This window comes from Rhinolophus ferrumequinum (assembly GCF_004115265.2).
Source record: "Rhinolophus ferrumequinum isolate MPI-CBG mRhiFer1 chromosome 5 unlocalized genomic scaffold, mRhiFer1_v1.p scaffold_110_arrow_ctg1, whole genome shotgun sequence".
Taxonomy (NCBI): Eukaryota; Metazoa; Chordata; class Mammalia; order Chiroptera; family Rhinolophidae; genus Rhinolophus; species Rhinolophus ferrumequinum.
In genome coordinates, this window is record NW_022680355.1 from 2,960,949 (window position 1) to 2,976,076 (window position 15,128).

Sequence of the window (15,128 nt, forward strand, 5' to 3'; positions counted from 1 at the left end):
GATTCTCAGGTTGCTCACTGTAGCACCTGTCCCTGCATCAAAGTTAGTTCTCCTTTGAGGGTCTCTCCATCTCACCCGAGATACTCGCCGACCCTTCTCGTCACTCTCACTTTCATTGTGGTTACCTCAAGGGCTTGCTGTGTCTTAGCTCAGAGCCATTTTCTGAACCCTCGGAGGTTTCACTCTTTCCACAGATGACCCATTAACCGTCCTGATTTGCATTCCTTCCCACCAGTGACTTTCTCCTGGCAAAGTCTCTGTGCTCTGGTGCCCAACCCAATGCCAGCTATCCAGACACATCTTTTTATCAACTACAGTGCCTCCAGCACGTCACTCTTTCAGGATCTTCCAACTGTATCTTCCCTTTCTACTCTTGGACACCTGGAGAGTTCCAGTTTCTGCCAGTTATCCATCAATTTCTTATCTTTTCACCTACTACTGTAACCCTTTGTTCTTTCCTTAATTATGTCAGTTGAATTCATTATTCATTCCTGACAAATATCGGATCTTATCTCAGGCCAGTCTAGCTGCCATTACGACCCAGAGCTGCCTGGTGTCCAGTAAGGAGCATGTCTGCACCCAGATGGTAGTCTGCCCGGATCTGCTTTGTCTCAGCTTCGTGAAGCGGCGGGAAGTGGAAAGAGCTTTAGCCAAGGGCTTTGTTCCACTTGGCTCTCGTCCTTCCAGGAAGGGGAATAGGAATCGTAGGAGGTACCTCCGTGTCTCTGCCTTTTAATAATTCAGCAAATCTGGTGTCTACTCAGCAGCCAGCACTTCTCAGCCAAACTAGATTTTTCTACCTCCACCAAGATACATGTGTAAAACAGGAGACTTCAAATTTGCCAGCACATAGCCGCGGGGTGACTATGACACTCCTAAAATGAACTGGGGTAGGTGACTTGTTCCTCGGAGAGCAGAGGGACAATCCAGGTGTTCCCCCAGGCATCCATCTTCAGTTCCTGACTCCTCACGCTACTTAGGTTTCCTGGATAATCTCATTACTCTCGTTACATTAACTACCGACTCATATGACGATGACAACCGAATCTTCAGGCCGTCTATCAATACCACACTTTCACGCCCCACTGTCTCCTCAATATCCCATGGGCAATTCAGACTCATCATTCTTTTTAAAGCAAAACAGCTTTTTTTCTCTCTCTGTCTTTTTCTCTCTTCAGTTACCATGAATATCGTCCTCTGGACTGGGGCCAAACGGCCTCCTCATTGATTTCCCTGTGTTCTGAATTGACCCCTTCAATTTACCTTTCACACAGGTGCCATTAACTATCGGAGTGTTTTTCCAGGCATCGCCTGGGGAGAACGAGTATCACAATGCCAGAGATACTCGTCAAAAATTCAGAGGAATGGGTGCTACGTGGAGGACTTAGTCTCTGAGGGTGGGTCCCAGGGAATGCACTTGTATCAAGACTCCCAGATGTATCTTTTGCACATGAAAGTTTGAGAGCTTCTGACTGAAGAACCAAGTTCAAGTTTCTTAGCACTTAAACAGAGGGTTTATGTTAACTGCGAAACACATTAAGCTGGAAGTAACTTTGACAATTTATTCCCTCATGCCCTCATTACTTCACGTGTTTCTCCAGTACCGGTGAGAAGGTTACTAGATGTGACTGTCATTCATCCTGTAATTATTACCTGTGGTGCGTCCTGAAACTCTAAGTAATTCTGGTGGCAATCTTGCGGGGGCAGCTGTAGTTTCCACACAGTTATCTCAACCTGCTGATGTCGGGGAGCTTCAAAGATCCAAGTACAGGTGGAAAACGGGACATCCGGATCTGATGAATTGGGTGATGACATATTTTGTGGGGTCCGAGTTGCATTATATGTTCCACCACAAGTCACTGAGATGGGGAAAAAGAACAGCTTTCGGGACAATTTTTACTCAAGGCTCATCTCACTCACATCTCATCTCACACAATATTTAAAATTCTGCTTTCCCTGCCCTTCCAGCCCAAAGGAGCTGTACTTACATTGCGCTGTGAAGGATTTAGGGTATATATTCTTGACTGAGAATTATACTAGATTTGGATTAGTCACGGATTAAACATGGGGATTAACGTGGCGTTTAGTAATTGACACGGAGCTTAGATGACAATTCACATTGAGTGTATTAATTAACATGAGTTTATACGTAAGCATGGCACTATATTCAGTGCATAAAAACGTGTTTCGTAATATGTAAAAATATCTCAATGTACTCACTGTTGATGATGGTATATGTAGCATTAAATCCTTCCCTTTCTAAAGTTACGTCACTGACAAATTGAACTGTCAGGAAGTTACTAGAAGAGACAAAGGGAGCAGGTACAGTGGAACCACAAAACGTTCCAGCCAAGTTGGCGCTTTCACTATCCCCATCATACAACTGAAAAGGAAAACAGCTCATTAGTTCTCCACTATTCACAAGGAAGTTGCAAAAGTTACGCTAAAATAGACGTGAAGTCACAACAGTTCATGATTAAGAATCTTCCACTGATGTTCTCAGAGCTCCTTTTCATTTAGGAACAGAATTGCTCTTGAATCGGTTATATTGTAATGACTTCCAGTAGAAACCTGGTATGATGCCCACGTTTATTTTCTCATTGTTAAAGTAATATATGATTTTAAAAACAATGTGTCATTACCGTTAGCAAACCCGTCGCCATCCTCACTTCCACGCTCACCGACTACCACCCTGGTCCATGCCACTGCCACCTCCTGGGTTCTCACTGCTGCCTCCCCGAGTTCATTCCCTCTCAGGCTTGTCCTCAACATGCCAGCCAGGGGCTTCAGTGAGGATGGAAGGGGGCCAGGCCACTACTGTGCTGAGCACCCTGGTAACTGCTTCCCACCCACTGAGTGTAAAAGCCCAGCCATTACAGTGGCCTCCGGGGCCTGGTAGGATCTGCCCTCCCTGACCTTTCCCATCTGATAGCTCACTGTCCCCACCTAATGTAGTTTTCTCTGCTCCTTGAGCACGGCAGGCTCACTCCTGTTTCACGGCCCTGTATTCATGGTCCCTTTGCCTGGAACATTCTTGTCCTACAAGCCCATATGGCTTGACTCCCTTCACTCCTCCAGGTGTTCACTCAAATATCACCGACTTGGTGAGGCCTTCCCTGACCCCCTTACTTGAAATCTAAACGCTCCCTTCATTCCCTTTCTCCTTCCTTGCTTCAGATTTTCTTTAGCGCGGGCATGGCCTCTACATACTGTGTATATTACTGGTGTTCTTGTCTCCCATTCTGAAGGGAATTCCAGTTCCGTGAAAGCAGATTCCTGTCTGCTCTGTTCCCTGCTATGGCCCATGTTTAGAAGAGTCTCTGGCACATGAGAGGCCCTCAGTGAGTATCTAACGGATGAGTAAGCACTGTGGTTCCTCTCTACTAGTACCCACCCTTCCCGACCCAGTTCTCCCCAAGTCTTCAGTATATCAATTAACGGCTCAAGCCTAAAACTTCAATCGTCCTCGATTCCTCTTTCTCTCTCCCCCCCCCCCCCACCCCACACTATTCTACTCTGCCTTCACAATCTGTCCCACAGGGCCCCACCTCCCTTACTACCGCCCTCGTCCTTCACCAGTATTCCTGTAATGTCTTCCTGATAGATGTTTCTTGACCACCAAGCTGCCTGAGTGTTCGCAAACTTCAATCGGATTATGATCCTGCTCAGCCTAAAATGCTCCCGCGGACCCCATTACACCCAAAGTACAACCCCAACTCTTGGTGGTGGTCTGGCCCGGACCTGTGCTCAGCCCGCTCCCACTCCCCTGCTTCCCGTGAGCCCTCCGTCCCCGGCCTCCTGCTCGCTGCTGTCCCTGCTGGGAGCACCTTCTCCTCAGCTCTGAGATGACCGTGCCTCCCCCACAGGCTCTCAGCTCAAATGCCACCTCCTCACAGAGCCCGCCCAACCTGACGTGGCCCGCCCCCCACATCCTCCTCTTCTATTTTCTTATCAGAATGAAAGCTAATCTTATTTGTGGCTTATTGACTTTTCCTGGTCTCTCTCCCAACAAGATCTTAAAAGCCGTGGGTTATTATTCACTGTGGGGTTGCCAGTGCCCACAACAAGTCCCAGCTACAGGAGCCTTCAACAAATGTCTCTTGAAATAGTGGATGCTTGGATCGATCTCTCTCAAATACATTACTGGACTACAAAGGTTTCTCCGGTTGAGTAATCTTCATGGTATTTCTAAAACAAGCAGGTGTGCAGACCCAAATGATGACTTTATAACAGAACCATGGTATGTATAAACCTCAGACTACCCACGACCACTGACATTATTTTAAAATGCTAGGTAAACATAAAATAGAAATGGTTCAAGAGTAATTTCATAATGAACAGAAAAAATAAATTTACCACTAGATGGCACTGTCTCTCCCGCTTAAATGTGATTTTAGAACATTTGGAGCCAGAAGAGACTGAAGAATTGGATAATCTAGGCCCTCATTTTATAAAAGAGTAGATTGGCCAAGTTTTAGGTAACATACTTTTTTTCTGGTAAACAAGTTAAAATTTTATTATAATCATTGCTGCCTTTATCAACATATTCATATTACAGTGTTATTCTAGGTACTGCTTGCCGGGGCCCTGTGCTGGGTCCTATGCGTACAAGGATGTATAAGGCACTTTCCATGCATTCAAGACACTCACTGACATTCACAAATTAGTGAGAGAATGAGATCCAAAAACTAAATATACATACATATGTGTGTGTGAATTATATATAGGATAAAGAAAAATAAGTGCTACAATAAAAGAATCAAATGTAATAGCAGAATCAAGAAGACGGAGTCAGGGAAGAGCTCACACAGACATTTAAAAGGAAGTAGAGACCTTGCAGCCCTGCAGAAGAGGAAGGGCAGCCCAACCAGAGGGACCATGATGCGGAAGGAAGGCCGCAGGAGCATACCAGGCATGGCGTGTCTCAGCACCTCCCCACCCTTCCATGTCCCTGGAGGTGAGGGTGAGAGAACAGAAGTGGCATGGGGAAAGCACATTGGGACAAGACTGTGACGTTCCATACATTTCATGCAAAGGAGTCTGCATCTTCTGCCGTAGGAGTCACCAGATCTGGTTTGGGTTTTGAATAGCTAACTGATGAATGTGATGGGAGGGAATTACATAATGCCCAGCCTCCAGCTGATGTCTGCAGCAGTTCATTCACTGCCACAATGAGATTTCTCTTCATTGAGTTGCAATCAGCAGGCTGTGGCCTCCGCACAACTGGCATGGGCTCCTGGACTCCAGTGCAGCCGATGCCAAGATTTTCTCTGTGTGCTTTCCCATTCCCTGCTCACCCTAAATCTCCAGTCCGGACTTCCGCAGGGCAGCTCCAGGGAGTGTGGCAGGAGGGGCACTGCACGACGCTGGAGATGGGAACCATGTGGGCTCAGATATAAACGTTGCCCCTAGGACCGTGCCCTGAGGATACACACAGCCGCTTGCTGCCACATACTGCATTCGGCGGCCAGATGTCTGGCATAACTGCTGTAGACCTGGAGCTTGAAATATATTCTAAGTCTCCTGGACATAGAGAAATGATGACAAGAATTTCGTGTTTTCTAAGCTTTTACAATTCTTTGAGAGTGGAGCATATTAGAATCTACTTCAGATCCTGAAGAAGTTGCACAAGTAAGTTAGTGGAAGACAGACTCTGATGACAAGTACTGGTGCAAGATCCTGCATTTTATCCAACCATGAATTCGAGCAGTAGAAGAAAGTGGGGAAGGATGTGTTTGGATTTTAATTTCTGTGAACTTTTAGTGCAAAAGGGCAATGTACTTTGATATTGGACTTTAATTCTTTTCAAATTTAACTTAATAATTTAGACATTAACTTTCTTAGGATTTTATCGTTTAATATTTCCCTGGGAATTTGATAACAGGAGGCTTTTTACATTCTTATTTGGAGCATCTCTACATCGCGTCTCAGAGTACCTTCATGGATTCTTTGATTATATTGAGGAGCCTCTGTTAGAGTCGGTTGGACAACATGTCTGGACATAATTTGGGATGGAAAAAGAGAATAGAGTAGTTTTTCAGGTTTGGGGTTGAACTCTGATCCATTCCAGAATCTTTTAGGAAAAATGTTATACTGGTGTCAGTGGTCTTGGGAAGAGCCACAAGTAGCAATGATTAGAATCAGCTCCATCAATGCAGGAATTTTTATGCTATTATTATTATTATTATTTTATCCCAGTGTTCTTTTCCAGTATTTGGAGCAGTGACTGAAAGATAGTGGGTGCTCATATGAACATTTATTGAATGAATGAATGAATGAATGAATGAATGAATGAATGAGTGAATGAATAGGTACTGCCTCATAAGGCTAGGAACCCAATGTCTTGATAGATGGTTGGTCTCCCCAGAGTTGGACAGCCCCTCCTCTCAGAGGCTGACCACAGACTGAATGGTTAAGTCCAGTGGGTTAAGACACATGTTTTCAGTGAGAAGAGTACTACCCTCTAGAGAGTGTTTTGCAGAAGTGTGGTGTTTTTGGGGTTATCACAATAATTTGGGGCTATAACTGGCATTTAGCGTTTAGAAGCCACATGGCAGAATTCCATCCGACAATTCAGAGGACAATTCTGCAAAGCGAAGATTTGTTCTATGCCCTACGTCACTTGTGAATGCCCTGCCAGATATTTGTGTAAAAACACTGTTTATAATTATTTGATCCCAGAACATACATCCACTCTGTATATACATACAAAATATTTTTGCACAGCTTTAATAGGCACCAATTTTTCCACGAATGCAATTACTGTATAAGTCGAGGGAAGAGTTTTTCTTTAGAACTTTTTATTTTAGTTTTTCCCCCATTTTAGAAATTCTAATGGCAGATGGTGATACCGCCATGACATTGAAGTTGCAAATAAAGCCCTCCCATATTAAATTTACACTTTCCCCAAATAAGAAGAATCTAACTCCTTTATCATGTTACTTAGCATAGTTGTGTCAGGGCATTTACATGTTGAAATCTGCACTATTTTATATACTTTTCACTCTCCTTTTGATTGCAGTTAGTTCGTTATATTGATATCTTTGAAATCTGCATATAAGCAGGCTGTAGCATAGATGACAGTCCCTTCAGATGGCCAAGGAAGCGTTACAAACTAGTGGCTGTTAAAACAGGCACGGACTGGGCTGTGTAGGAGTTGGGTAACATTAGGAAGGAGCCATCTCCTTTCTGCTTCTTCCATGTTGCCTAGCAGAGAACTGTCAGTGTGGGTGTCAGGTCTGAGCCCTCTCTGCCATTTCACTCACTGCTCACCACAGAGGAGGGACTTAAGTCCTCGTAAGTGTTGAGGAGCTAGGCACGCTCTACGTAGCTCGCAGCCCCTCTGTGCCCCCCTCTCTTTGGTAGCCGGACTCCCACAGGAAGCACGCCTTTGTGACCCCCCAGAGCCTGGCTCAGCTGTCCCATCTAGGAAGCCCTTCCTGATCCCAAATGACACCAATCGTTCTCTCTTCTGTTCTCCTTTCCTACATTGTTCATATTTATCATTTTTGTCATGTTGTGGAGTCATTTATACGCTCACATGTTGGTCTCCTCACCCTATAGCTCCTTGACGGACTGTATTTTTAACTCTCTCCTTGGAGTACGATGTTCAGCACAAAATCATGCCACGTGACTCCTTATGGAATGGATATGATGTTAATTTCAACAGCAACCACTCAGTGAAACACTACGTGTCTTAACAACTTTCCAAGTCAACCCGTTCAAAAACAACAGTGGTATGATTACGAAATGAAAAAAATGGAATTGGCAAGTTTTCCCTTGTATGTCTACCTACAGAATTGAATTAAATTAGCTTTTCTAAAAAGTGAGTTGATTATAATATCTAAGAAACAATCTAAAAGGAATCAAATGTCCCATTTATCACAGAGAATCTCTTTCATAAAAAGACCTGCAGGCTTCCCATTACAAGGAGGATTGTTCTTTGATCTGCCAATTTAGTAGAAGCTGAAGAAGTTGCCAGGTGAGGGAAATTGCTTTCCCGAGAAGGCAAATAAGAGTACATCTGAACAGAATTTCTTCTTTTAAAACAAGGACGTTTTATTTTGGAGCTGGAAAATGACTGCTTGTCTTCAGTATTGGTATTTCTATCCTAGGTAACTTGAGGAAATTCAGAAAATTACCAGTTGTTTTAATGACATTATCAAGTCACAGTGGCAGAAATGGATCTTGAGAATAAATCCTATCAACCCTCCTAGCAGGGCCACACCCAAAGCACCCCACATGAATTTATATTTATAATAATGTACCTGTAAATCAATTATTTTTAATATTTCAAGAAAAGCCAATTGCACAGCCTTCATGCCCATCTGGGATTACACAAGGCGGAAAAAGAAAGAAAAAAATTTGTTTACAAATTATATGTCAGGCACAGTGCTGAACACTAGCAGGCATTATCTTCATCCTCAAAACAGCCCTGCAAGGTAAGTATGATTATGTGATGTGTTTGTTTGTTTTTTAATGCTGACACTGTGGTGAGGAATCAGGAGGATGCTGAAATTTGTCAGGTGGCAAAACTGGGTTTGAATCCACGTTATCTATCTCCAAAGCTTATTACCTGTCTGTAACATCAGAGTATCTCTCAAACGGTCTTAAACATCAGTTTCACGGCTGCTCTGGCCACGCTGGTCTCATTTCAGAAAAGAAGAATTCAACCTGAACTGGCATTTCTTGTTATCTCTAGTGTTTCATGAACTCCCTCGGATCCAGCTTCTGGGCCAATATTTTATTTAAATGGTTGTCATCCAATCTAGTGAGTTTTTTTCCTTCACCTTAACCTTTCCTGGCCTCTAATTTACAATTTAATCGTATTGACCACCCACACTCCGTTAAAGACTCTCCCTTGACTTCAGTGACACTACGCTCACTATTCCTGTGTTTTGTGCTTTGTTTGTTTTGTTTTTCATGAATCGTGTTTCTTGTCGTTTGTTCTCCAGCTCTCACTGTGAACCTTTCCTGGAGTTGAGTGGGACCCTGGCTTGCTAGCTCCCCCTCAGAGAAAGCACCTTTTCTTCTGATTTCAGACATGCTCTTTTTCTGTCTCCTTTCTCTCCGTGCTGCTGTCGACTTGCTGGAGCTCCCTTTCATCCTCTGCCCATGGGCAATGCCACCTGTCTGCACTGCATCACCCAACCTGGACCCCTTCTCTTACAAAAGCGTGGTCTCTAATAGCACTGACATTCTTCTGCTCTCCTAGGGTTGGCGCTTATCACAGTGAAAATGTAAGACAGCGTATATTATAACTAAGTGCTCGAGTGTGTAGTCCATCTATGACTTTTTCTCTCCTGTTTAAATGAGAAAACAATTTCTTTAAAAGGTAACACGATTTTTGAACTTAGAAGTTTCTCTTGTACCAGGATTGTCATCTCGACCATCTTGGTACCCTCTTGATGTAAAGGTGACCTCCTCCTGGGGTTCTAATTCCAGACTCTCCCCCTGACAATCCACCCTGAGTGCTGATTCCAGATTAGTCTTCTTTCTTCAATTCTGCTCTGAGCATATCACTCATCGGAAATCCTGCAATCACTCCTTCTTTTCAACTGCATAAAATCGAAATTCATTACTTTGTGTTTTAAGATCCATTGTAATCTGGGCATTGCTCCACGGAGACAATCTTATTTCTTGCTACTCTTTAGTGGTGTTCTGCTCTAATAAAGCCAGCCCCTTCAGTCTTTCAAGAGCAAGCACATTCCAACTTCTGTGCCTTTTTTTATGTTCACTTTGACTACAATGCCTTCTCTCCTGACTTGAATAAGCTTTCCCTCACTCTATGAAGTCTTTCTTGTTCACACCAGACTATTATAAAATGTCCTCCTTTTCAAGTTTAACTTTGCTTCAAGTCCGTATCCAGTGCATTACATGGCACTTAAATATTGGCTGTCCTGAATTGCTTATTGTTGATTTGCATATGCCATCCCATAATTTTGCAATCAGAGTTAACCTTCTCATGGTCAGAAATCTTGCCATACTCATTGTTCCCCCCAACAAGAACGTACTAGTGTATATTGCTTCATACTACTTAGAATTTTTAATCTAAATTCATAGAGCCCCAAACAAGAAAAACCAAAAAGAAAAAAAGAGAAAGAAAAAAAAAAGAAAGAAATTCATATAGCCTGATAGGTACAATAATTTAATATTAAAGAGTCATTAAAAATTGAGCAGAAAAGTCTCTTGATTTATTTTTATGAACTTTTAGAACTAAGATATTTTCCACACGTAAAAACACGGAAAGTAAATATATAAACTCTAAAAGCAGAAAAATGAAGGGGTGATTATTTATCTACAGGATTTGTATATAAATCCTGTATGTGCTCAAAGGTCCTCTGAGTATCTCTTTCCACACAACCTATCTCCGCACAAATGATCCCGTTACAAGACATGGACGAGCAGTGAAGCTTAAAACTGATGTTAGAAGCCACACAAAGGTTTTTGAGTCATCCACAGTAAAGATTAATTTGATAATGAAGATAGAGTGTCTGTAATATTATGCGTTATGTCTTTGAAGAATAGGTCATGTTAAGTATAAGTGATACAATTTTCAGGACTTCCTGTATGGTGTAAAGTGGAGTACACCATATAAAAGTCTGGATTAGAAGACTCGGTTAAGAAATAAAATAGCCTTACCTTCACATAATCATAGATGCATCTTCCCAAAACAGATGCTGACTCCAGAGCAAATGTATTGAAGGTGAGTTTGATTAGTTTGTTTATAGGGGCAACTATGAACCACACGCAGTTTAAATTCTTGTCGTATCTGCCATTTGAATCAGCGTCAGGAGAGGCAAAGGTATCATTTGAACCGGTCAGAGAGCCACCACATCCTTGCTGAGGTCCTGTGTTAAAACAAAGACTCATCGTCATGCCAACCGAAGAGCACAGGTCTTAATTAAGTTGTACGTGGAGGCTTTTAAAAATCACGTTGTTCCTACTGTCTCTTACAGTTTTAGAAACAGTATCAGATTGTTCACTGAGCTCCAGTGGGCTCCTGCAGCTGTTGTTGCTGCTTCCCTAGCGTCTTCATTACAGATTTCCTCTCCACTTCTCTCACGACCCCCTCAGCCCCCTTCTCACTGACACAGAGCTGCCTAGAAAAATGAGTAACCAGATTTGCTCTATGTGCATTTTTAGAACTGCCGGTGTGATTTATTGAAGCTTTTTCTATCCTTGAGAAATCCAATTCTAGAGAAAAATAAAGTAGCTTGCATAATAAAACTGGTGGGAATTGTGAGCATGTTTTACTTTTATGTTCTGCTTTTATGAACACTATCCCACTGAAAATTGAATTTATGAGGAATTTATCCAACACTCCAAGAAAATTGGCTCCCAACAAACCTTTTATTTAAATTATCTATTAGAATGATGGTGAGAGTTTTTTAACACTACAGGTCAGTTTATATTAAACCACTCCATATTTGATTTTTTTCCCTTTCTCAAAAAGAATGGAAAACTAAAGAAGACCTTATTAAAGAAAAAAGTCCTCTGCAATAAAAACTTTGAAATTCAGCGTAAAATGAGAGAAATAAAAAGAGATTAAAAATACTCTCAAGATGACGAAATGGTCTACTACGAAAAAAAAAAAACGAAAAATCCTCAGAACATTGGACTTAGTTTCGTCCACTCTACAGCCTAACTCAATGCCTCAGAAATGAATGTAAGAAGAACATCAAAGGAAGAAAAACTTATTGACAATTTCCAAAGAAACAATGAGGATGAATTCAGCTCAAAATAGCCCTACGGGACTAGGGATTAAATAGGTGCCCAAAGTAATGTTCATAAAACTTGTGTTCTACACAAATAGAGATCATCACTAGTTCCAGAGTTAAATTTCAGTCATCACCTTCACCTATTTTTCTCCTTTATTTAGCTGTTAACAGTGAGAGAGCTGCTTTCAACATTAGGGGGTGCTAAGACTTCGGCCTTGGAGCTTGCAGGAAATGTGAAGGATGGCAACCCTCCTCGGATGCAAGGGTATCAACTGTGCAGAGCATTTTTCAGGATAGATGCATTATTTAGTAAGTCAGACTGCCCTAGACATAGCTTCTAAGTCAGGTCAAAATACATTATTTGCATAGTCAGACCTGGAGCTGAAATGCTTCCAAAGGCCCAGTCCCTGATATATCCGTGGATGATATCTAGGAAAAAATTACCCTGAAACCACAGCGAGGCACAGAACTGAACTACCTACCTATCGCTAATAATTCTTTTCCTGTTTAACAGGCCTGCAAACTAAAAAAGGATTGGTGTTTGCACAGCTCGTATTTCAGTGTCGACTGCCTGTTACTTAAGGAAACCACTTCAACTTGTTGACATACATAACAAAGAAGAGCAATTACAGTATTAATGAGATAAATTGATTTATTTAATAATGTTTTAATATTCATGGACACGTAATTAGTATTGAGGTGGGAAAAGATGAATGGTAGTCCAATAGCAGCGACAGGATCTAGATAAATAATGATGGTACAATTTAGAAACTGATAGGTGCCATAAAAGAGGCAGGAAAGTCTTGTGAGTTTTGCAAGAAGGGGAGATTACTTTGAGCTACGACAGAACGTTCAAGGAGGAGGTGACATTTGATATGAGTCTTAAAGGATAAATAGGATGAGACCATGTAGACATAAGTCTGGTAATGGCAATTCCAGGTTGCAAGAACCTCATAACCAAAGATGAAGTGGACAAGAATTTACATTATATGCACAGGAAAGCATGATTCTGTTGGTGAAAACAATATTGCACATGAAGAAGAAGAATGAGAAGTAACACTGGGAAACAGGACAGGCTATTTTATGGAGGGCCTGAAATGCCAAATTATTGAATTGGACCTTTAGATTTTATTCTGCGGATAATGGAGAACCACATGACACGTTTCAGATCAGAGGAGTGGCAGGGTCGGAACACGCTTTCTAGTCAAGTCTGATCTAAAAATGTATCTTTTACATGTAGTAGCATTTACAGGGAAGGGAATGGGACTGGAGGGGATGAAGCCAGGTAAGAGGACACTGCCATGGTCTGGGCTGGAGGTAGCAACAGGCAACGAAGTGTTGGAGGTTTATACACAGGAAAACGGTGCTGCTGAGCTTTATTCTATCAATACATTAGCTCCAAAACTAAATGCGATTTTTAGAAATTCTAGCTATATATTTTGTTACTAAGAAGTTAATAGGAACAGAATGATAACTGCACTTGGACATCGTAAATGTCATTATATACATTTTTTATACGATACTACTACTGCTGCTACTACTACTACTGTTACTACTACTGCTGTTACTACTACTACTGTTACTACTGCTGCTGTTACTACTACTGCTGTTAGTACTACTGTTACTACTACTGCTGCTACTACTACTACTGTTGCTACTGCTGCTGTTACTACTACTGCTGTTAGTACTGCTGTTACTACTACTGTTACTACTACTACTGTTACTACTACTGCTGTTACTACTACTATTGTTACTACTACTGCTGTTACTACTGCTGCTGTTACTACTACTACTGTTACTACTGCTGCTGTTACTACTACTACTGTTACTAGTGCTGCTGTTACTACTACTGTTACTACTACTGCTGTTACTACTACTACTACTGATGATGATGTCATAAGACAGAGCCACCCTCCCTCCAGAGAATCCCAGATAAGCACCCATGTGTCGTTGGCATGTATGGCATAGACTGAGTGGTAGGTTGAATGATGCTTAATGCTTCAGTCCCTCTGTCTTCAGTTCCTCTCTCCGCTGTGCCCTAGCATGGGCAGAGGATATTTTTCTGTCCACTTGATGTTAGGCTTGGCGATATGACTTGTTTTAGATGTTGAGTGCTAGTGGTCATGAAGTGGAAAGAGGCCTTCAGTGGCTTATGTTTATTTCCTCGGCCTTTTGTCCTCTTGTGACCCCCAAGAGTTTGTGCCCCAGGTAACTGCTGGTGAGAGAGAAAGTGGATCCATGCAGAGCAGACCTGAACCCAACCTGAACCCTAGAGCCAAGCACAGTGAACCTGCAGCCTGCAACACGGGCAGGCAACCCAGTCTGCAGACATATAAGTGGTAGAGAAATGCTCTAGGTACAGCCACTGAATTTTGGATGGTTTGTTATGTAGCATTATTGTGGCCATCGCTGACGAATAGCTTGTTTGAGTTATCAAACTGCAATAGAGCACATGGCTTAATTCTTAAAATATATACACAGAATAAAGAAAATGAGGAACTAACATTATCATCAGATACTCATGGCCAGAATCTTCAAATAATTGAAGTAAATATACCATTATATGAGTAAATTATTTAATTCCTATTATATATAAATGTAAATAATATTATATGTGTAAACATCGTATTATATGAGTGAGCAGTCCAATGATTGAAGTAAATGCAGTATTTATGAGCAAACACCTTTTGGTGTTTGTATGGTACAGGAAATGTTTATAACACCTCTGATTCCCCCACTTTTATATTTAAACATAGTACGACTGCTCTGCACTTCTGCTACTCCTATGGAAAAATGGAAACATCAACATATGCATCTGGGGAAATATAAAGATGAATATTAATAAAAGAAGCATTCTTTACCAAAAAGTACTATTGACATGTTATCAATTCTATATTCCAATAACAGCTGAGGAAATGGGAAGAACAAGGGAGAACTTGGTGATTATGAAATAGTTTCATACATAAGAAAATAATATTTATTTACTATATTGATATTTTTAAATTCCTTTTTTTAAGAAACGACTCTAACACCTCAACCTTGACATGTTGTTTAGCTCATAAATCCATCATCTTCCTCATTACTACACAATTTTCTACCATCCAGCAAACTCCCATCAATTAGCACCTCCTCCATCAGTCAAGTTGCGTCAGAAGCTCTCAGTAATGACACTCCCTGTGCTCAAGAACCAAGAACGAATGTCACTCTAACCTTCTTCCCCAAATTGGAAACACTTCCTACAAGAGAGCTTCTTCCAAGAAAGAAAATGTTTGACTAAAGAAATATTGGCGATATAAACCCATAGTAAGCAGTGAGATCTGGGTCGAGCTGTACTTAAGTAAAAATCAGTAACTGAATCCTAAATTATTTCTCTCCAATCATATTCAACTTCAGAGTGAAGTTCAAGCT

General features: G+C 41.6%; 1 protein-coding gene across 1 annotated transcript in view; it reads right to left on the bottom strand.

The window, feature by feature from the left end:
• CUBN (cubilin) overlaps positions 1–15,128 on the bottom strand; it is a 237,059-nt gene that overhangs the window by 8,622 nt on the left and 213,309 nt on the right. The window contains 3 exon segments of the mRNA XM_033100508.1: positions 1,654–1,859; positions 2,221–2,383; positions 10,642–10,850. Of these exon segments, the coding sequence (XP_032956399.1) occupies positions 1,654–1,859; positions 2,221–2,383; positions 10,642–10,850 (578 nt within the window).